Source organism: Bos grunniens, chromosome 20 (assembly GCF_055505025.1).
Source record: "Bos grunniens cultivar Pamir isolate PY7600 chromosome 20, Bosgru_T2T1.0, whole genome shotgun sequence".
NCBI classification, from domain to species: domain Eukaryota; kingdom Metazoa; phylum Chordata; class Mammalia; order Artiodactyla; family Bovidae; genus Bos; species Bos grunniens.
Window position 1 is genome coordinate 33,581,160 of NC_141184.1, and position 24,435 is coordinate 33,605,594.

A 24,435-nucleotide genomic window follows, 5' to 3' on the forward strand; every position below is an offset into this window, starting at 1 on the left:
GAGTTCGAAAGATGAATTCCAGGGACTTCCTTGGTGGTCCAGTGGCTAAGATTCCATACTCCCAATGCAGGAGGCCTGGGTTCAATCCTTGGTCACGGAACTAGATCCCACATGCCATAACAGAGTTTGCATGCTGCAACAAATGTTGATGATCCCACATGCAGCAACTAAAACCCACCACAGCCAAATAAATAAATAAATATTTAACAATAACAACCAAAAAAGATGAATTCCCAAAACAGTTTCAAAGTCCTCCCTCCCCAGTTTGCCCCAAAGTCCCAGAAAGCCTGCCTGGCTTCTAAAAGGCACTTCTCTTTCCCTTTTCATCTCTCTCAACCTAACAGGCTGATCCAGGAAGTGAGTCACTCCAGGAAGCTCCACCTTCAGTCAGGTGAGCCAGTTCAACTTACCTTCCTTTGGTCACAAGAGGTGTTTAGGTCCTCTGTTCATGCAAGTGTGGCAATTTGCTGAATTTAAATCCCCAATTAAAGTATTAAAATAGCCCCCCCAAAAGCCCTTGAATTTCAGAATAAAATAAATTTTATTTGTAAAGTAGTCACCAAGAGAAATATTAAGATGAGTAAGCTCAGGAAATTTTACACAGATGGATATTCCTCCAATTCTTTTATTATCACCTCCTACTACAGACTCCAAAGACGGCAGATAAAGTGAAGGTGTAGACAAGCAACTACATTTACATCTAGAAGAGGCACAACTATAACAAGGGCATTATTTCACTACGAAACTCCTCTCGGTCTCACTTCGCAGTTTTCTTTCTTCCTTCTTTCTTTCCTTTATTTCTGATTTGAAAGTATATCCTCAGGCATTTAAGGAAATGAACATGTTCCAGGTAAAGAAATAAGATGACTGAAGATCTATTGCTTTTAAACTTCCAGATCTCCCAGAAACTTCAGTTTATCAAAATCTACAGCATTGGACTTCTTTCAAACTCATTCCATTCTCTGAAAGTCCCTGATTTGCTAAAGAATTAATAGACAAAAGTCATAATCTCCAGGATTCTCTCATCATTAAAATGAAATAGGCATCGGTGTCAATAGAAGCACTAACACCAGCATAATAGTTCAAAAAGTCTTCTTTTGAAACCTGAGAGGGATAAAGGGCAAGGGGAAAGAAGGAAATGGTGTCAAAACATGTGGGTCATTGTAGAGCAGTTTACATCTCCCTGAAATCTTTTCTATTGAGTTTGCTTTGCAACTGGCCATCAGTCAAGAACAGGCAAATCAGGCAGGGGAGCCTGGCTTGCCTTTCCCCTCTGACCCTGAAATGGGGCGTCTGCAAGGGCCTGCCTGCCCACTGGCCAGCTATAGTTCCCCCATGACCATCATTTCTTGCATTAAGATAGAAATCACAACCATCATTTCTTGCAATAAGATAAATATCTCTAGAGCAGTGCTATCCAATTCAGTAGCCAAATACAGTGTTTTAAATCAATTGAAATTAAACATAATGAAAAATTCAGTTTCTCAGTCACACTAGTCATCTGTGACTAGTGGCTGACATCTCAGAGAATACAATACAGGACACTGCCATCATCACAGAAAGTTCTATGGGACAGTGCTCCTCCAGAATTTACTTTGTATGCTCTTACTGGTGGTTGTTATTAATACTTTAAGGTAGAGAAATTTATAGCATAAAAGAACAGGTGAAAAACTTTTTAGTGAGGGGGAGGCTAGACCAAACACTTAGATAGGGATAAAACTAGAGAGTGGAGTACTTCCCAGGATCTTTGAGTACCCAGGAGTATATGATGCCTAGGGCTCAGTAACAGGTGCAGGGGACTAGCCACAGGGGAGCTGCTAAAGGCAAACTTGTCCAGCCTCTCAATTTGGCGAGGATATGTGTTAGTGTTTCATGCTTGGCCCTGAGCTTCCTATAACAGGCAATAGAGTTAAGAGCAAAGAAACACAGAGTAGTAACCAACCTCTAGGTTCTGTCTCTCTCCCCCACCCTTAACCTCCCCTGTTCCTTAATACCAGCCCAGAGAGTAATAATATTCCCCATAGTCTTAGAAGCATCGCTCAGAGGATGGGCATTCTGGGAACTTGCTTGGCCCATTAGGTGGCAGTAATCCAACCCTGCAGGAAATGGAATATTAACATCACATTTTCAAACTCTCATTCTTGGCTGTCAAAAAAAAAAAAATGGTGTTTATGGGTAACTGAGTTTTGTTCCTTTAAAAGCACAAGAGAGTACAACCTGAACAGGCCTCATCATTTTCAAAGAAATTTCATCACTGTAACTGAAACATCACTCAGGTAAATTTTTAAATACTTCAGAAGCACCATCAGGGAAGTAAACCTGAAGAAGCATGATACGTAACATGTTTGTTAGTAAAAAGAAATATATTCTGGAAATGCTTTAAAATGGAACTAGAAAAGCTAGATGAATTCTTTTAAGACTAGTTAATGCTTCAGACTTCCCCTAGTGGCTCAGAGGTAGAGAATCCACCTGTCAGTGAAGGAGAGGTGGGATCCATCCCTGGGTCGTGAAGATGCCCTAGAGGAGGAAACAGCAACCTGCTCCAGTACTCTTGCCTGGGAAATCCCATGGACAGAGGAATGTGGTGAGCTACAGTCCATGGGGTCACAAAAGAGTCAGATACAACTTAGCAACTAAACAACAATAACAGTTAATGTTTCAAGCCTTAAAACTGCAGAAATCCTACTAGATCAGAATCAAGTTAACAGCAGGGCACAGTCAGATAATGTAACAAAATGACACGGTTGGTATTGTAAATTAGGCCATGTCTAACTTTGCAGCTCAAAAAGTCTCAATCTCTGGTTCCTAGAAATGAAATCCTAACTATTGCTATGAAAGAGAAGTTCTTGCTTTCAGTGTCTACCTAGCCTACCTCTAGAAGCATGCACAGTTTTTGAAACAGAATACTTAAAATTTTATATCATAAGTATCTTGGGAAATCTGCTTTATAAAACATTATTTTGGAGCATAATTCTATTCAATTTCTATTTAAAAATCCTACCTGGAGAGGATTTACATATAGGAACACGTCACTATCTTTAAATATCTAAAAACAAAATAATTTGTTTTCCAGTTATGCAATGAAAGCATTGTCAACTAACTGTTGACCTGGGATTGTTTTATATGCAGGAACTGTTTATGACTGGCATAAATAATTACATTTGCATGCAAATATTAATAGATATCACCAAGCACCTGCAAAGCACATATGAATATAGGTGGGCTCAGCCTTCACCATCTTCTTCAGATTACTGATTTGTCCCACTTGTTTTAGTATAGATGAAACAAAAGTAAACTGTCACTCAAACCCTATCTAAATGAGCTCAATTATTGCAGCCTGAATTAACGGTGATTCACTATATTCACTTTGTAGTTTCAGAGATCACCTGAAGCAAATGGATAGTGAATGATTTTGCTAAATGAGATTTTAGGCATGACTAAGTATGAAATTTGTAGAATGGTATTTTATTTCCCAGTGTTCTGGGAAACTAAAGGACCAATCTGGGTTTACCTGATGTAATGCCTGACATTTGATAATACCCTGCATTCACACAGCACTTTATCCCATCAAAGTGGAAGCACTCTGGCAGAACAGGCCACTTGGCATCTGTCATTTTGTCTCAACTGCAGGTCGTTGTCCTGCTCTAAGGCTCCCTCAGAGGACTGATGGCCTTCACCTCTGCATGGGGCCTGAGTGTTTCTAGGACATCAGCAACTCAGAACTCCCAAGTTTAAGATCAAGGTGTTCCCAGAATCAATACCAGTCCCGGAGTGCAAGTGTTAAGACAAGCAAAGAAATAGGTACCCGGGACTTCCCTGGTGGTCAGGGGTTAAGACTCTGCACTCCACTGCGGGGAGCAGGGGTTCCATCATTGGTCAGGGAACTAAGATCCCGCATGCCGCCCTGTGTAGCTGAAAATTTTTTTAAATAAAACAATAATAATCAAGAAATAGGTACCCAAGTCTTTGATAACAGGATTACAAACTACAGGCTCAGATTTTGATTCAAATTTCAGGTGCTTGAGCTCTGAGTCACAATTCAGTTCAGTCACTCAGTCATATCTGACTCTTTGTAAACCCATGGACTGCAGCATGCCAGGCCTCCCTGTCCATCAGCAACTCCTGGAGTTTACTCAAACTCATGTCCATTGAGTCGGTGATGCCATCCAACTATCTCATCCTCTGTTGTTCCCTTCTCCTCCCACCTTCAATCTTTCCCAGCATCAGGATCTTTTCCAATGAGTCAGTTCTTCACATCAGGTGGCCAAAGTATTGGAGTTTCAGCTTTAGCATCAGTCCTTCCAATGAATATTTAGGACTGATTTCCTTTAGGATGGACTGGTTGGATCTCCCTGCAGTCCAAGGGACTCTCAAGAGTCTTCCCCAATACCACAGTTCAAAAGCATCAGTTCTTCGGTGCTTGTAAATTTACTATGAGCAGAGTGAAATTGGAGATGAATGGCGGTTGCCTCACCAGCATAACATAAAGCTGGGTGCAATCCTTTCTGCATCTGAGCCGCTTACCTCCAGTCCACTGTCGGGAACAAAGACAGAGCCGGAGACCCATGGTGCTCATGGGACCTTGGGTGAAACAGAAAATTCATCTACAGAGTTCAATGGCTGCTAGGACCTTTATGATACTCTAGAGCAAGAATGAATGAATTCCATTCATGAAGAAGAGGGAGAAGATTCAGAACAAAAGAAGACAGGTCATTATGTTTGGAGATGTCCTCTCCCTGGTTTGGTATACTTTTCTGGTGGAGGCGAGGTCCAACCTCAGCTGCTGGTTGATTGTTCACATTTTTCAGGGAGGGGCTCTCTCCTGAGGAGCACCTTCCACTCTGTTTTATGAGGGAAAATACTGGCTCTGGCGAAGCAGGTGTGAGAATGAAACAAGAAGATGGTGCTATTCTCAGAGAGGAAGAGCTGTTTCACCACAACCCCTCACCGCACCAACTGAGACAACAAGAAGGTCCCTTCTCACACAGCTCTGTTCTCAAAACCCCCGGCGATCATGTGTTTATGTGTCTGTCAACAGATTTCACCCATCATCTGCTTTGGAACACATAATTTTAGGAGATTTATCTATTGTGTTTTTATTATAACAAATAACTAGCTATCTCTATCAAGGTTTATGTCATTTTCATATAAGCAACTTGGAGAAGTAGACTATGCTTAGAAATACAACTTTCAAAGGATCAATTACATGAAAATAACATTATACGACAGTCTATCAAACCCTCGGCATGTTTGTTTCCCTTCAGTTGTAGGCATTTCTAACATTTAAAACTTGGCTATGTCTTTGAACCAAGCTCTTCATTTAAGAGAACAGGCTATAATTTCCATGAAAGCAAGTTTGCTGACTAATCTAAAAAACTGGAAGCTGTGAAGTTGTTTATTCTGTGCCCCAAAGAGATACCCATAAATCCAACAAGAGATAGTCCTTAGAGCATGTTAGTAGAATTACATGAAGAAAGAGTAGAAAGACACCCACACACCATCTAAGAACACATTTGGTTAATTTAATTTCCACTTGATTAAACATCAGCTGAAAAAATTGCATCTGTAAGAAGCCTGATGTGGGTGGAAGCATCCATCACCTGTCGGTACTCTCCTGGTTCAATGAGGCAATCCACACCCGCTAAGAGAAGTGAAAGCCCAGTGACCTGCCTCCAAGAATAGAGGGGTATTTTCCTTGATTGTCTATATCCATCAGAGTTACAATGGAATCTCCAATATACCACTGTGTGAAGGGTCCCAACTGCCCTGCTTCAGAAGCTAGACAAGACAGAAAGGAGAATTTCAGTGCCCGCTTTTCCCTTCCTCTCTGATTTCTTAAAGACTGTGTGCAGTTAGACTGGTGTGAGAGCCAGTAGTTTTATTTGCATTTATTCTAGCACATTGCTTCCAGTTCCAGTTCAGTCACTCAGTCGTGTCTGACTCTTTGCAACCCCATGAACCGCAGCACACCAGGCCTCCCTGTCCATCATCAACTGCCAGAGTCTACCCAGACCCGTGTCCATTGAGTCGGTGATGTCATCCAACCATCTCATCCTCTGTTGTCCCCTTCTCCTCCTGTCCTCAATCTTTCCCAGCATCAGTGTCTTTTCAAATAAGTTAGCTCTTTGCATCAGGTGGCCAAAGTATTAGAGTTTCAGCTTCAACATCAGTCCTTCCAATGAACACCCAGGACTGATCTTATACCACCCCTTTAAAAAGCTCCAATACTTTGGCCACCTAATGCAAACAGCACAGTCATTGGAAAAGACCTGATGCTGGGAAAGATTGAAAGCAAAAGAAGAAGAGGGTAGCAGAGGATGAGATGGTTGGATAGTATCACTGACTCAATGGACATGAATCTGAGCAAACTCTGGGAGACAGTGAAGGACAAGGAAGCCTGGCGTGCTGCAGTCCATAGAATCACAAAGAGTCAGACACGACTTAGTGACTGAACAACAACAAAAAAATTGCTTATCCCCACAACCAGAGAAGAACATGGTACATGGCAGTGGCTCAAAAAATATTTTTTGATGGGATATCTCTTCACCCTAAAACCATGATGCATGCAGCCTACTTGGAGGGGGCCCAGCAAGCAGAGACATTAGTTTGCCAACAAAGGTTCGTCTAGTCAAGGCTATGGTTTTTCCTGTGGTCACGTATGGATGTGAGAGTTGGACTGTGAAGAAGGCTGAACACCGAAGAATTGATGCTTTCGAACTGTGGTGTTGGAGAAGACTCTTGAGAGTCCCTTGGACTGCAAGGAGATCCAACCAGTCCATTCTGAAGGAGATCAGCCCTGGGTGTTCTTTGGAAGGAATGATGCTAAAGCTGAAACTCCAGTACTTTGGCCACCTCATGTGAAGAGTTGACTCATTGGAAAAGACTCTGATGCTGGGAGGGATTGGGGGCAGGAGGAGAAGGGGACGACAGAGGATGAGATGGCTGGATGGCATCACTGACTCGATGGACGTGAGTCTGAGTGAACTCTGGGAGTTGGTGATGGACAGGGAGGCCTGGCGTGCTGCAATTCATGGGGTCGCAAAGAGTCAGACACGACTGAGTGACTGATCTGATCTGATCTGATCTGATTACTGTATGAAATGTGACTCTGTACTTGGCCACCAAACCACAAAAGAACCATACCATACATTGTCCCCCAGAGCACCATCTGGGCCTGGGAAGAAATCCTATCAAGGTTGACATGACTTTGGAAATCAGCCCCATTGACTGGCTGGAGGAGATCTGCCTCAGTCCATAATTCTACTTGTGCATCATGGGTTTCTCATTTGCCCTCTAACTGGAATTCAGTCAGGATGCCCTGCAGCTCTTGACAGCGGCTGAGTCAGGGGCTTTTCTGGCCTGGCCTGGGTTTGTTTGCCTTGGGAGGGATTAGAGGCCCAGATTCAGTGCAGATACTGGCGGCCTGTTCTCAGCAATCCTGATTCTCAGAATGTTTTCATACATTGTTCCTGCTTCATGAAAAGCTGCCAATTTCACCCTCTTCTCTTAGGCTTGCTTGTCTAATATCATATCTAGGGTCTAGGCCCAACCTGTCCAGGTCCAGGTAAAGTGCTCTGAAGTGTTCTTCTGGAGACCCTTTTTGTCTTTTATCTTCTGACCCAAGTGGTGAGTTTATATTTGCTTTTAATTGCAAAGGGAGTAACATTTTAACTGTATAAGTTAACTAAAAAGAAAATATATACTGAAAAATATTAGCAAATGATTTTTAATGATTCTTCTCTGTTCTTCCCACTGCTACCAGAAGGAATAGATTTAAATAATAAGTGATTTCTGGCCTAGTCACAGGTTAAGGCTGACAGCAGGAATGGAGTGACCCTGACCAACAGGCTATTAGATTTGTTTTCTGGAGGGTGGCGGGGTGGAGGGGAATGCGGATAGAATCCTCACTGTCAACCAGAACCGAACCTATTAGAAGGGAGGTAACTGAATGTGACCAGCTGCACTGTGAGGCATGGATTATCAGAAATCTGATAGCAGTGCCCTGCACCCCAATTAGACAGGAAGCAAAGTACTACTGGGGAAGACAAAGCTGATAGCTGCAACCTAGTCCTTCTAGAATCACATGTTTATTCTATGGCCCTAGTTAAGCAGAGGCATGAGTCATTCCCAGAATCAAAGACACAAATTATCTAGAGCAGAAGGCTTGAAACCAGTGTGCCCAGGTAACCGGGGACCCCTTCCTTAGTCACAATATGCAAGGCACAGGCTGCAGAAAACATGAATATTTTTCTGTCCATTTCTTCATAACTTCTTCTGGTTTTCTACATCATAACTACATGTGTCTTTATAATATTTGGTGCCTTTTGGACAACCACTGTCTACATAAGCATTGATAATAAGTCCAATAGAAAACCAGATTTGTGCAATTAATTTGCAAAAAAAGCTAGCTTCCCATGATATAGAGTTGCTCTCACCCTCAAGAAAAAGGTCCTTTTTCCAGCCTTTCATCAGGGTAACTCAACAACAAAGAAACGTGTCCTCTTTAACAACTGCTATAATTCTCACCCGGAAACATTTGTTTTCACAATTTTTAAATCAATGTATATCCTGATCTCAAATTCCAAATTCACCAAGTAAACAAGTGAACTGATAAGAAAAATGGCAAGTGTGTTCTGACCCTAAATCCAGGGCCACTTGAATACATAAGCTCTTAAAGGGGACCAATACTCCAGTCTATGTCCCCAAACCGGGGGAGGAGTGCAGCCAGGGTCAGAATGACAAGAAGGACTGGGACTGTCTTCGAGTAACAAGGTCATCACCTCCAGCACCATAGCCAGAGGACTGGTCTCTGTGTTTTGATCTCTGGCCCAGGAACAGAAAACAGGCAGAGAGAGCTGTAGTTTCAATATCTACTCTCCAGCAGCAGGCTCTGCCTTTGCTTAGAAGCGTCTCCTGAGGAGATGCTCACACATCAACAACATGAAGCCAGAGCTTAGACCTGAGAGCAGGAGACTCCGAGCCACGAAGTGTCAGGATGGAAACTCTGCTTTGGGGTATGCCCATGGTCCTCGTCTATGCCTCACTCTGTCTTTTTGTGCTGGTGGGAACTTCAGCGTAATGGGCCCACAGCAGGGAGGGGAGAGAGGAACATTCCACCAGATCCCTGATATGATGTGCCCGCTCACGGGGTGAGATGTCCCACATAAATCCTGAGAGCACAGCCCAGTCACAGAATTTAACCACAGGAACTGCCCTGACTCTACTGCTCAAGGAAAAGGTGTCTAGTCTCACATCAGCCTTTAAAATGACCCCAAAATGTCATTTTAAATCTATTGGCCAAACTGAGGCTTACTGAAACCACAAGCAGAGAAACTCAAGTTTTGAAACTTAAAACTTTGAAACTTGAAACTCTATGAAAATAGAGGCAAACGTGGAGTCTTCTTCTGATCCCCAGATTGGTACTGAGACTCATGAAGATTTACCATCAGTCTTAAAAATAGATAAATTCTTCAATCCAGAAATGGACCATCTAATGGGAGGTGGAAAAACACTCTGGGTGCCTGGGTGGGATTATAATATTCAAAATTTTATTAATAGCCAAGGAAGGAATCTAATTTTTTTTAGCCTGGCTCTAGGAGATTTATGGACCTTATTTTAACTGATATATATTTTAGAACTAAGGAAACAGCCTCAGAGAAGTGACAGTTAAATACTCAATGTCTTTATTTCTTCTGTCCTAGAAAATGCAGTGTATGTAAACACCTAAGAAACCCTGGAATGAATATGAACTCAGTGCTGCTCCTGGTTTTGAGCTGATGTTTAATCATTTGGAGCCACATGGCAGCCGTTACAGTCCCCTGTTCCCAGGTAATACATTCAGAGCTTCCAGGCGGTTCGCATCATGACGATGAAATACACATCAGTGTCAATGGACGCGCTCACCCCAGCATAGTAGTTCATGAACTCCTCAGGGGTCACCTGCAGTGTAAAAGTCAGGGGAAAAAAATAACACAAAGCTTTGCTTCTCACCATTTCAGTTGAGGCACGTCTCTAGAACCTGTAAATGGGAGGGAAATTTCAGTCAAGTAGACTTCTTAGTGACACCACTGAAGAATAGATCTAGAAAAAGAGAAAAATGAGGTTGAGAATGGCCATGAGGGAGTGGCCAACAAGAATAAAGGAAGAAAGTCTCGAAAATTTCCAAACCAACCTAAATGGAAAGTGAGATGCAGGTCTCGTTTTCCTATAAGAGCAGAAGCCCATCTGTCCAGGTAAGTGAGACTGAAACTCAGAATAAGAAACATGTGTTCTTTAACTGTAGTGAATACCGTCTTTCTGGGACATGTCAGAAATACCACCCTCATGTTCTTGTGTCAAGACAAGGCATGCTTTTTACCTTTAAAAATGGAGCTCCATCCTACAGAAAAGGAAAGAGATTTCTTGTTAAATACTCCTTGGCTTCATGCTTTTTTAAGATACATATGATTCATTTCAGGCACAGAGTTAAGTTCTAAAAGATCCCCCCACTCCATCCCCACTTGGGTTCTCTCTCTTTCCATGCCTGTTTCAACTAATATGTTTACTTATGCTAAGATTTTACTTTCCTTTCCTTTAAGAGAGAAGAAATGCAGTTACCAATGTATTTTTAAATAGGTCCATGTGACAAGTGCGCTCTAATTCAACTGTATTAGCAGACACAATTAGTTGACTCAGGGAAATAATTGTTTTTTGGTTTGATCTCTATGACCAGTGAATTTAGCCCCAAGTACAGGCCAGCTTATACGGGAGGACACAGACACAGTAATGATGGTTGTCTGGGAAAGTTATCACTTTTCCAGTTAGCCCTCAAATTTCAGTGTCATGAGGGATTGAAAACACCACAAAAAGTGAAATCCATAAATAATTCAAAACCCCTTTCTAGTCCCTAACAGCAAACTCTTCTATCACCAAGTCTTGGGGAACATTCTTATCTCTTCCAAGTGTTAGGTAGTTAGAATAGGAAACAGGAGTCCAGAATGGTGGTGGCTAAAAGACAAGGAAGGGAAAAGCCCGCAAAAACAGAACAAAGGAAGGTCAAGGAAGGTCCGAGGACCTGAGTGAGGACCTCAGGTAGAACAAACAGCACTCCTGGCTAGCCCAATTTACATAGGGCAGGCCCAGAGGGGAGGGAAAAAAAACAAAAAAAAAGGAGCCAAAGGACTCGCTCTCGCTTGTGCTGTCTCTTTCTCCCGCGCGCTGGCGTGCTCCTCCACTCTCTTCTCTTCGCGTCTTTGGGTCCGCATGCCCTCACGCCTCGAGGATGGATTCTCCTGCTATCTTCTAAATAAAATAGAGCTGCAACAATGATTTGTCTAAGAGCTATAACACGGTTTGTCCAAGACCTGAGAGCTGCAACGCATCGAGGGCTTTAATGTCCATCACTCTAAATCTTTGTTGTGATGAGACAGAACCGAGGAGCATACACACTTGCCCGACACAAGAATCATGAGTTGACTGACCCACTTGCATTTTGTGCTGAAATTATAAGGGAACAGAGAAAAAAGTCATAGGATCCATCCTTGTCTCCTTCTCTTCTTCCCTTCTCTCTCTTCCTCCTGCTTCTCTGCTCCCACCCCACCCCATAAAAGAGTAAAAAGCAGTAGGAAGAAAGACGTTGAATGGAGCTAGTAACTGAGCTGTGCCTATCAATGCCTGGAAGTAGAAATAAAGAATACATGTACAAGAGCTTTTGTTAAAAATTATAGAGTACCATTAATGTGCTCCTTTCTTGAGTTTTTTTATTTCTGGCCTGCTTTGCATTCCCCAGTTCTCCAGCTTTCAGCTCCATCTGGAGTTCCTTTATAGCAACAGCTCTTTGTTCATTTAAAATGTGACTCAATTTAGAAAAGTCTGAATCATGCATCAGGTTTAAGAAATATTTTCATTACTCCCTGGAATATCCCTGGAAAGTCCTTGGCACATCTGGGCGATAATAAGTGCTCAATAAATACTATTTAGATTTATGATTATGCTAAGTGAAGTTTCTGTGCATAATATGTGCATGTGTGCATGCTAAGTCACTTCAGTCATGTCCAATTCTTTGTGACCCTGTAACTGTAGCCCACCAGGCTTCTCTTTCCATGGGATTCTCCAGGCAAGAATACCGGAGTGAGTAGATTGCCGTTTCCTCCTCCAGGGTGTGCATAATATATTTAGTCATTAAACCAGGCACTTCTGAATCTTTGAGAGGAAAGATCTCGAATACCAATGTGAATAAGAGTCATTTGGGACACTTGTTAAAACTATAAATCCTTGTGTTCCACCTGCCGCCCCCCCCCCTTAAAAACAATCAAATTCTGCAGTTCTTCAGGGCTGCCAGCAACCTGCATGAATAATTCATTCCCTGAATGATGAGCACTCAGAGAGCTGGGGGTTTATGCAGAGTCTGTGAAATTCAGGTGACATCAAATGCTATAACCGCTAAAAACCCCAATAACCCTTACTTTGAGTATTTGAGAACCTACTGTGGCTTGTGAAGATAAATGTCAGAAGAAACGGGGTGGGAACTTGAAATCAGCTGAATCACAACAACTGGCTATTCTGACTTGGGTTAGAGAAAAGGGCAGCTGAGGTTTCCCCTGGCAAAGGGGAGGAACCACCTGCAGAAGAGGGGTAGATACAGGCTGGGACCCTGCATCAAGATGGGCTAATTTGGGGAAATGACAGTTGACTATTTTTCCACTGCCATCTCAGAGATCAAAGGCCAGCCTCACGGGAAGAAAACACAGTTCTGCTGTTTCTGTCCCCAAGCATTTGACTGCCCAACGGAATCTAGGCTCCTTTTAAAAATCTACTTCTGCAATCACTTCAGGCTAAAATGGAGGATATTTCTCTGCCCCTGGCAGGAAAATGTCAGCAGAAATGACATAAAGACCTCCCTCCCCTTGGTCATAGGGCTCACCATGAAGTTTCACAGAAAAAAAAAAAAAATGGGGAGGGAGGGGCGGGGAATTCCCTTTAGGACAGGAAGGCTTGTTTCCTCTCCCTATCTCCAGCATCTCCGCTTCCAGCCCACTGCCACATCAAGCCTTCCTGTGTGGCAAAAAGGTCAGGAGTCACTGTCCCCGGGGTCCTGCTGCCCCAGCCACACAGGGAACTCCCTTCCCCATCACCTTAAACCTTCAGGGCATTTCAGAGCAGAGCTGATCCTGGGTCAAAAATCCCATTTCTGGATGTTGATAAAAGACAGACAACATTCTGTCTTGGACTTCCCTGGTGGCTCAGATGGTAAAGAAAGAAAGAAAGATTAGTCACTTAATCATGTCCAACTGTTTGTGACCCCATGGACTGTAGCCTGCAAGGCTCCTCTTTCCATGGGATTCTTCAGGCAAGAATACTGGAGTGGAGTGGATTGCCATTCCCTACTCCAGCAGATGGCAAAGACTATGCCTGCAATGCAGAAAATCCGGATTCCAACCCTCGGTTGGGAAGATCCCCTGGAGAAGTGAATGGCACCAACTCTAATATTCTTGCCTGGAGAATCCCAAGGACAAAGGAGCCTAGTGGGTTACAGCCCATGGATTCGAAAAGAGTCAGACATGACAAATGGCTACCACTTCAGTTTTCTTTCATTCTGTCAGGGGAGTGTGTAATTTCCTCGGGTCTGTCTCGTCACAACAAAAATTTGAAGCAACAGACGTCAAAGCCTTCGGTGCATCACAGCTCCCAGACAGTGTTATAGCTCCATGTTACAGCTCAGTTTTATTTAGAAAATAAAGAAAAATATATCCTCAAGGTGTGAGAGCATGCCAACCCAAAAGACGCGAAGAGGAGAGAGAGAGAGAGTGCACGCACACATGCATGCGTGCAGGAGAGAGAGACCCTCGGCCCTTTGGCTCCTCTTTTTATATGTTTTTTTCCTCCCCTTGGGCCTGCCTTATGTAAATTGGGCTAGCCAGGAGCACTGTTTGTTCTACCTGAGGTCCTCACTCCGGTCCTCAGACCTTCCTTTGTTCTATTTTCGTGGGCTTTTCCCTTTCTTGTCTTTTACCCACTGCCATTCTGGACTCCTGTTTCCTATTCTAGCCACCTAACAATTCCATCTCAGTTTAAATACAGTTATGGAAACAGTATTCCTTATCCTACCAGGCAACATGTTTTGTCACTTGAAGACACGAGTTCTTGGAAATGGGTGGTTGCTTTTGTCCTTAAGTTCACTGGAGTTTAGAAATGTAAGTCCATCTCAAAGCCCACCAAAGATTAAATCAGAGTAAATTCTGTTATCTGGCTTTCCCTTAATTGATGCTTCCCTGAAATGACATTTTCATGTAGCGAAGTGTGATGACAAACAATGCTCAGGGGGATGTGTGAAAAGGCAGGCAGCATCCCAAGATGCCCTGTGAACCATGTTCCCCAAAATTGAATTATGGTCTCATTTTGAAGTTGGATATGTATTAGCATGAAGTTTGTTGAAATTAGGCTAGCTGTGTATGGCAAATATGGCAATCAAGAAACAGAACCTTTAACCAAAATGCCACAGTCTTCAGATGATGGATATTTAGCTGTATGTGGCTCCCCTACAAATATATGTGTGCACACACACACATTTTTACTACTTTTGTTCTAAGCTTTCTAGATAGTCACCAAGGAAACATTTTACTTCGATTTATTTTATATATATATATATATGTATATATATATATATATGGTATAAGTCTTTTTAAGGCTTGGGGCCCATTTCCCATTTATAATTACAGAAAGAAATTTCACTAGATTAAGCTCTTCCACTCACCACTCCATCTTTGTCATAGGGTGAGTCAAAGTTATCCAGAAATTTCCGGAACACTTGCTCCTCCGTCCATTCACCATTCTGGTACTTTGGATGGTGTTTTGCATTGTACACCTCTCGAAGGTCTTCAATTGTTATCACACCATCTCCAGTCTTGTCTAGCTTTCGAAAAGCTTGCATAATCACCTCTTTTCTGGCTCTGGACATTGGAGGCTAGAAACATTGGGAAAAAGCCACATACACAAGTCGATGAGCTTTCCTTGTATCATCTGCAGTGAAATATTTGATTCCTCTCAATGATGTGCAATTGCAATCATTTGTGTGCCTTTAAATGATGTGCATTGTGACTGATCCAGAAAATCCCTAAGCCTGTATTGTCTCCTGCCCATCTCCTCCATGGTGTGCTATCAGCTTCCAAACACCAAGTCTTATGATAGCCAGTTCAAACCACGTGAAAGCCAAACCCAGTGGATACAGTGATTCATGGGATCACTTACTCTTAATGTGAGAAGAAACTCATTGAAGTCTATTGTTCCATTTCCATCTTTATCGAACCTCCGGAAAAGCTCTTCCGCCTCCTCCTTTTCCATGACCACAGCATAATCATTTAACCCTTTCACAAATTCTTTGAAATCAAGGGTTCGGTTGTTATTGTCATCCATAATTCGAAACACTCTGAAGATAATATACACATATAAAAAGGAAGAAAAAAACACAAAGAACAAGATATAAGAATAAAAATTCAAGGAGAAAGCCACTCTCAAGGTTTTTTGAAGTAAAGACAAAAGTCTTAGGTTCTTCTCTGGTGAGCTTCTTCCCAGCCCCTCAGAAAAGAAGACAAATGTTTAAAAATATACTGTCTTCTCTAATTATATGACATTCTGAAAATGCCAGAACTGTAAACATGGTAAAAAAAAAAAAATGCAGGGAAGAGGAGACAGATTGGGGAAAGCCCAGAGATTCTGGGCAGTGATATTTCTCTGTATGACACTAGAGTGGAAGATACATGACATGCATTTGCTAAAGCCCATAGAACCTCACAGCACTAAGAGTGAGCCGTAATGCATACATTTTAAAAAACTGTTTAGCACATCAGGGAATCCCAGGAAGGAATACAGATTGTGCTGAGAGAATTTAACTGTTTTATAAAAGTTTGAGACCATCTCACTGAAGGGGGATGGAAAGATGAAAGTGCTGACTTAAGTAACTCTGGAAATGAGTAGAGTTCCTAAGACTGAAGACAAAATGAGTTACACATAACCTCTGTACTCCAGTTGATAAAGATATTTCTCATGGAGATACAAGTTGACAATTTCCATGTTGCTATATGGGTGCCCTGGATCCGAACAATTAAAGGGATGATGGGAGCTAAGCTTCTCACTGTTGGAGTGGGGATTTATAGATAAGCTAGGACAGGGGGCTAGAATGATCTGATCAATAAGGATTGAGTTGGAGATATCGGTAGGAACTCACGTTTAGCTTAATATAAACACAGATGAATACATATAAAATATTTACAGATATGTATATAGAGAGAGGGGTTAGCCTATACACCTGTATCTTCTTGTTCTGTCAGTTAAGAGAATCTAGAAGTAACACCTCAGTCAGAACAAAAACATCTAGAGTCTAGATCTTGGTTTAAAGTACAATTCTCCAATAAAAGGAAGTGAGCTTCTTGGAGAAATGTCTGATTCTAGAACTGGGGCAAAAAAATATGCAAGATAAGCTTGGAGCATCTTACACCAAAAAGTAAAGAAGTGCTCAAAGAATCTCTGCACTGATGGAAATACATCAAACGGATACAGAAGCCAACCAAAAGACCTCCCAAGGCCAAAACTGAAACAATTTGAACAATAAAAATGTGTTGGGTTATAACCCAAAGTATAAAATACATATCCATGAGTTAATAATGGTTTAAATAAATGCTTGAATAAGTAGATAAATGTGGGAGAAAAGATAAATTTCTCTTGCTGAATTTCAAATAAATTATGTTCATACTCTGTCCTGAAGGAGGAAACCATGCTCCCCAGGCCCTAAGTGGGGCTCTACATAGGAACTTCCCTTTGAAGAGTCCAATATGGAGAGGCAGAGGGGAAAGCAAGTTTACAGAGGAGAAACCAGGCACTGTCTCAGCCAGGAGACCAAGATCAAGGCCAATGGTGATAAGCCATTCTGATAGTTGGAGAAGGAAATGGCAACCCACTCCAGTACTCTTGCCTGGGAAATCTCATGGAGAGGAGCCTGGAGGGCTACAGTCCATGGGGTCACAAAGAGTCAGACACAACTGAGAGACTAAACCACCATCAGCCTCATGTTGAAAGTACACATGCATCCTTGATTTGATGTGACGAGAATCTCATTTTACTTCTGTGGCCCCCAAAGAAACATAATCCCACTCTAACAATAAGAAGAAAAGGGGCTAAGGGGCAGCCAACCCTTGATGAGAAATGTAGGGAAGGGCAAAACCAGTTAAGGGGAGGAGGCAGAGGGCACATTCATGCAGAAGGCCAAGGAGGAGACAGTGTCTTTTCACAGTAGACTAGTTCACGGTGGAAGGGCTGGTAGGGGCGTGGGGTGGAGGTGGCATAGATGGCAGGAGAGATGCAACTGAGGGGGGCAGGGAGTAGACGAGACAGTGGTTGTCACGAAGGGTCTACACTAAGGACAAGATTGTGGCCCCAGCACGAAGGTGGAGGATGGATTGATACAATGTTGAAAGGAAGTGGGCTGGTCTTCCCATTGGACCGTGACAGCCTGGCCACCAGGAACCATTTGCCCCCATCCTGAGCTTCTGACAGACCTGGGCTTGGTCCAAGAGCGGGGGACTGTTGAAAGTGACATTCCAGTGCTCAGTAACCTGTTGGAAATGAAACCTCATGGCCACCAGGTGGGAGGTTGGAGATCCCCAGCATGGCATTCTGTATGTCTCTAACACACAACTTCTCACACCAGGAAGACACCCGTCCTTGTGACTCTTGGTGTCCTGAATTCTCCATGAACCCTGGAGAAGCCTTGCTCACCCATGAAAGCCCTGAGAGAGCACGATGCCCCACCCATGGCAGTCACTGGGTTTAGTCTTTGGAAATAGGTAACAGGACCCAGGACTCACCCTTAGGAGGCTTACAATCTCTTTCGACTCAGGTTTCCCAGGCCTGAGGACTAATCCCAGGATCAGAGGGTGGGGAACAGGAGCTGTTCTCCTGTGAAACTGAGGGAATCCCTGGGTGGCAGGTGATTCCTGTGTCCCTGGAAGTGATGGAGACACAAAATCTGCAACTGCCTCTAAATCCCTATTGCTCCCTCCCTATTCTAATTCACTACCCCTCTTTTGGGGGAACTTTCAAATTTTACTCATGCCAAATGATTGATCCTAAGCTCAGTGAATACTTTAATAGTACATCCATTGCTTTCTCTGGACATACAGAGTCATTTCTCAGCCTCTCCTGAACACTACTGAGAGCTTGAGGTCAGCAGAGGCAAACTGTTACATTTAGCATGGATAAACAAGGTCCTACTGTAGACCAAAGGGAACTGTATGCAAGTCTCCTGGGATAATTCAGCCCTTATTGTCACCGCTTTAGGGACTGTCTCTCTCATTACCCTACTTGCTGCTGTTCAGTCGCTCAGTCATGTCTGACTCTTTGCAACCCCGTGGACTGCAGCATGCCAGGCTCCTTTGTCCTTCACTGTCTCCCAGAGTTTGCTCAGACTCATGTCAGTTGAGTCAATGATGCCATACAACCATTTCATCCTCTGTCACCCCCTTCTAGGTGTCTCTAATATCTGGGAGTGCTTCTCCCTTCACTTTGATTTGTCCCAGTAGCTGCATTTAAGAACCAAATATTGTCACAAGGGACCTCAGAGATCAATGCTTCCAAACTCTGCATTTTACAAAGGAGGAGCTGAGATCCAGGAGGAAGTGACTTGCCCGAGGGCCCATGGCTGGTCTCAGCCTCACTTGGCCACACTCTGCCTTTCTCCTTCATCTCCCTGCAGCCCACAGCCCAGGTCCTACCTGCCAAGCCCTTTGATGCCCGCTGAGCCCCTGGCCAGGCACTGCAGGCGAAGCCTCTCGATGGGGTCAGTGGCCACGGTGAGCTTCTTCTTGGCCTGGATCGCCATCTCTCGGTCGTGGCGTGCGGTCCCTGCCATCTGAGAGGGAATACACACTGGTCAGTGGGGCTCATGCCTCCCTGCATGCCTCTGGCTCAGTAGGGGGACCACAGCCTCACTGAGAAGGACATTCACAGCACACTCTCCCACCCACTTCCTGAGAACCATCTCAAACATCCCAGAATTTCCAGATTTCAGCTGCAACAACCATGTCCTGGCACATTTATTACTGGCTTACTAGTCCTGAGAACATCAGATCCCTGCAGCCTGGACAACAGTTTTAAATATACAGCCACCCCTGTTGATGATACACTTTCACCTCTCAGAAGCTCTCTTCCCATCACACAAAAATAAATCTCATTTCTCCAAACACTTTTTGAGCCAGTCTTACCTGCTTTATTCTTTTATCTAGAATTTTCCATATTCCCTTTGACTGCAGATTTAATATTCTCCTTTTTGGTCTAAAGATTAATTTTGATGCTTCTATCTTCATGGAGATTTTCAGTATTGGGCTTTGATGATTCCTACGAGTAATGAGTATGTTTTCCTGGGTTGACTGGGCTTCCCTGGTGGATCAGTGGTAAAGAACCTGCCTGCCAATGCAGGAGACGTGGGATCAATCTCTGGATCAGGAAGATCCCCTGGAGAAGGGAATGACAACCCACTCCAGTATTTTAACCTGGGAAATTCCACGGACAGAGGAGCCTGGTGGGCTACAGTCTGTGGGTCACAAAGATTCGGACATGACTGAATGACTAAGTACACATGAATGCCTGGATTGACTGGTTAGTGTCCATTAACACCTAAGTAGGTTCTCAGGACAGAAAAAGGTAAACAGACTCTCTCTCTTGAAGAATAGCTATATCTTTTTTCTACAGTTTGCCTTTTGTGTTTTAAACATTCAGAAACAGGAGAGAGGGTGGCTGTAAGGAAGCACTCCACTTTTCAAGGTCTATGAGCAACGTACTGACTGTACTGACCCTGCAGCCAGGCATTGAGAATCCTCACAACCGTGGAAAAGCCACGGAGCTGGAGCCTGGAGACCCAGGTTCTAAGCCTGACTGCAACCCACTCCTGGTGAGATCGGAGCAAATCTCAGGGCCTCCGATTCCTCCTCCTCTGTTAAATGAAAAGATTAGACTAAATGATCTTTAAATTCCAGCTCTGCTCCAAGAAACACTAATCTTCCTAGGAGCCCACTGACCCAGTTAATTGGGGAGATTCTAGAAATTTCTTTTTCAGGGTGAGCTGTGAATAAAAGGAACAAGAGAACTTGATGGATATGCAAAAAAAATAATACTCACGGTGCAGAAAATACTGGTGTTAACAAGGGTACTGCCCTTGACTCAAAGGCTCCCCTCTGACCCCACCCCCCCCAGGTGCTGGCACTTCCTCCTTTCATCAGCGATGATGACAATCTTGCCCTCAAGGGCTGTTCCCTCCAATACAACCCAGAAGGTCTCCCCACAAAGTTCTCAACCCGAAGGTTTGTATGTAGGGGACGAGTTGTATATGAAATATCCAGTAGAGGCAAATCCATGGACAGAACACAGATGGGTTGCTGTCAAGGCCTGGGAGGGGGGCCGTGGGAGTGACTGTTTCATGGGACAGGCTTTCCTTTTGCAGTGCTGGCATTTGATATAGGTGATGGCTGCACAACAGGGAGATTCAACCGTACATTTTTAAATGCCTGATTTTATCAGGTGTGGATTTCACCTCATTGTTTTAATACCCTATGAGCTAATTACTCCTATGATTCATATTTCACAGATTAAGAAACTGACAAGCACAAAAATCAAGCAACTTGCCCAGCTCCCACCATCATCGTGGCTCACGGAAATTCACACACCATCAGGACTGCAGAACCCTGAAAAGTCGTCCAATGCCACCCCTTCCTCTGGCAACTCGGAAACTGGAGCTTGTTGGTTAAGCAACCTGCCCCCAAATCCCGGCCAACAGGGAAAATTGGGGCTTCAGACCAAGCAGGGCTCCACCACCTTTTTGAATACTGCAAAAGCATTTTAAAGTACAATTTGATGGCCCCCCAGGCAGAGGAGAGCAGGGTAGAGTCTGGGAAAACACCCCACCTGATCTGTCTTTGCAAAAGTCCCTACCCAGTGACCTCACAAACAGTTACCTCCAGAATCTAAGCTGATATATCCAGGAAAAAATGACATTCTCTCCTGCCATCCAGCCTACTATGGTACTTCAAATGCCTGTGTTAACTACCCTTTTTAATCATTTAATGACCCAGTTCATCAACAAGTAGCTAATGTTTATCATGTGATAGTTTCAAAAAGTGAAAGTGTTCGTTGCTGAGTCTATCCAACTCTTGCTCACCAGGCTACTCTGTCCATGGGATTTTCCAGGCAAGAATACTGGAGAGGGTTGCCATTTCCCTCTCCAAAGGCTCTTCCTGACCCAGGACTCAAACCCAGGTCTGCTGCATTGCATGTGGACTCTTCACTCTCTGAACCACCAGGGAGGCACCACTGGAGCAAATTACTCCAAGAAGCAAGCCCTTGATTGAATAGCTTAGAATCGTGAACTTCGAGTACTGAACTCCTCTAGTTAGCAAGGCAGGAAACAAAATTTGCTAAGAACTGAGGGCTTTGGGAAAAGGCAGGATGAGTAGAGTTTGGGTGAAGACCATACTCAAGCTTCTGAAGTTTGCATGAAGGTACCAGGGCAGGAGTCTGTTCCCAAACGTATGTCACCGGCATCACAGCACTGAACAAGCGTCCCTGACTCCAGACGACCCTCTCTCAGCCTGGAGAAGCCCGCGTGGGGACAACAGAGCCCATCTAGCCGGGCCTGCGCCAAGCAAGAGGCTGCCCTCCGAAGCGCGTGGCTGCAGCGCCACCTTGTGTTGGCACTGCGTCTGCGCAGGTTGCTGGGTGAGGCGCCAGTTCTGTCCATTCGCTCAACAAACATCTAATAAGCTCTGGGCACTGGGCTAGGAGTCCAGCGGAAGTGGGAAGACAGCTGAACCAAGGGAACTCAGGAGATGTGGCTAAGCAGCCTTGGAGTGGGGCTTTCTCAGGATTTTTCAGAGGAGGTGAGGGTGGTAATCACCCAGGCGAGGGTCGTGGGAATGCGAGAAGCGAGAGAGCAGTTGTCTATTTCCCAAGTGCAAAGGCCAGAGTGAGAAAAAAAAAAAAAAGAAGAAGAAGAAGAAGAAACTATTATAATTAGAGAAACAAAAGTATTTTAGTCTGATTGAAGACTAGGGGTGTCTGTAGCGGCGGGGGTGAGAAAGAGCCGTGGAGATCGGGCAGGGATTTGGGAGTCTGGAGTCAGACATAGTCAGGAGTCTGTCCTGAGAGGGGCAGAAGGCCACAAGTGTTTCAAGCGAGGGAGCGGCCGTTTGTACCAAAGACCCCTCTGGATAAAGTGTGGGGAATGGACAGGAAGGTGGAACAGGCTGACTGTGGGAGGCGACGCCAGGCTGGCAACAACCAGATGAGAGCTCATGCTTCCAGGAAGGCGGTGTTGGCGGTGGGGGCAGAGAAGATAGAGAGATCCATCCGTGATGGAGAATAAGCGCCCAGGGGCTGCAGAGGGAGAGGGTCCCAGGCCCCACCCAGAGCTCTCCCTTGTAGCTTCGCATCCCAAGCCCCATGGGGGCAGGCCTGGATATTTGGGGCACAGGATGAGCCTCCGCAATACGTGAACCGTGAACTTTCAGATGTTCAAGATGGTTTTAGAAAAGGCAGAGGAACCAGAGATCAAATTGCCAACATCCGATGGATTATGGAAAAAGCAAGAGAGTTCCAGAAAAGCATCTATTTCTGCTTTATTGACTATGCCAAAGCTGTATTTGACTGTGTGGATCACAATAAACCGTGGAAAATTCTGAAAGAGATGGGAACACCAGAGCAGCTGACCTGCCTCTTGAGAAACGTGTATGCAGGTCAGGAAGCAACAGTTAGAACTAGACATGGAACAACAGACAGGTTCCAAATAGGAAAAGGAATACATCAAGGCTGTATATTGTCACCCTGCATTTAACTTATATGCAGAGTACACATTGAGAAACGCTGGGCTGGAGGAAGCACAAGCTGGAATCAAGATTGCCAGGAGAAATATCAATAACCTCAGATATGCAGATGACACCACCCTTATGGCAGAAAGTGAAGAAGAACTAAAGAGCCTCTTGATGAAAGTGAAAGAGGAGAGTGAAAAAGTTGGCTTAAAGCTCAACATTCAGAAAACTAAGATCATGGCATCTGGTCCCATCACTTCATGGCAGAAAGATGGGGAAACAGTGGCAACAGTGGCTGACTTTGTTTTTCTGGGCTCCAAAATCACTGCAGATGGTGATCACAGCCATGAAATAAAAAGATGCTTACTCCTTGGAAAGAAAATTATGACCAGCCTAGACAGCATATTAAAAAGAAGAGACATTACTTTGCCAACAAAGGTCCGTCTAGTCAAGGCTATGGTTTTTCCAGTAGTCATGTATGGATGTGAGAGTTGGACTGTGAAAAAAGCTGAGAGCCGAAGAATTGATGCTTTTGAACTGTGGTGTTGGAAAATACTCTTGAGAGTCCCTTGGACTGCAAGGAGATCCAACCAGTCCATCCTAGAGGAGATAGATCAGTCCTGGGTGTTCATTGGAAGGACTGATGTTGAAGCCGAAACTCCAATACTTTGGCCACCTGATGTGAAGAGCTGACTCATTTGAAAAGACCCTGGTGCTGGGAAAGATTGAGGGCAGAAGGAGAAGGGGACGACAGAGGATGAGATGGTTTGATGGCATCATTGACTGGATGGACATGGGTTTGAGTGGACTCTGGGAGTTGGTGATGGATAGGGAGGCCTGGCATGCCATGTTTCATGGGGTCACAGAGTCTGAAACGACTGAGCAACTGAACTGAACTGATGAGTGGAGGGACCAGCAACAAACAAAGGGACTGGTGATGGTCACCATATCTCCTGACATCAGACTGGGTTAAAGGCTCTGTCATCCCACCATCCTGAGACACAGCTGCCTGCCACAATCTAAGTAAGCTCCCTGCCTGCATTCCGGGAACCGTTGTGGAACAGGTTACAGAAAACTGAACATGCATGGAGGTCTGTCTCTTCATAATTCTCAGCAAGGTTCATGGAATCTCTCTTGCTGGATTCAGAGGAAAAAAAGCTGAAGAGAATCTTTAGGGAAGAGAGAAATGCTCAAGTCCTGGGTTGCTCTTTATTGGGTTGTCTTTGGCGCCATCTAGTGGCATTGCAACCTCCCTCCCTGTACCGGCTCTTTCGTCTCTCTCTCTCTCTCTCTCTTTCTCTTCCCCTCCCTCCCTCTTTCTTTCCCCTCCCCTCTCTCCTTCTCATGCCAGGTTGTGTGTACAGCTAACAACCAACAACACAGGTGGATCTAGTTACAACAGACAATGTTTGAAGGCAATAACTGGGGAAAATTGAACCATCTCTGCTGACTCCAATCTATTCAGTTTACTGGTCATTACTACGTGGTAGATGGCAAAAATAACAGTGGTTCCTGAGGACGCTTCCCTATAGAAACTACTTCTCTAGAATAAATATTAGATCCCAGTGTGCAAAGGAGCCTAGCAGGTGGCTAGCATGTCCCCGTTCTG

General features: G+C 44.2%; 1 protein-coding gene across 7 annotated transcripts in view; it reads right to left on the reverse strand.

The window, feature by feature from the left end:
• Positions 1-607: 607 nt before the first annotated feature.
• The window catches only part of CAPSL (calcyphosine like), a 35,179-nt gene continuing 11,351 nt past the window's right edge, over positions 608-24,435 (reverse strand). The window contains exons 2-6 of one of the 7 annotated variants that reach the window (XM_086361410.1): positions 18,744-18,880; positions 15,226-15,403; positions 14,732-14,941; positions 9,991-10,018; positions 608-1,104 (exon numbers count right to left, since the gene is read on the reverse strand). In XM_086361410.1, the coding sequence (XP_086217536.1) occupies positions 9,995-10,018; positions 14,732-14,941; positions 15,226-15,403; positions 18,744-18,880 (549 nt within the window). In that variant the 3' untranslated portion in view covers positions 608-1,104; positions 9,991-9,994. The other 6 variants (XM_086361408.1, XR_015148651.1, XM_086361404.1 and 3 more) reach the window with 6 other exon arrangements.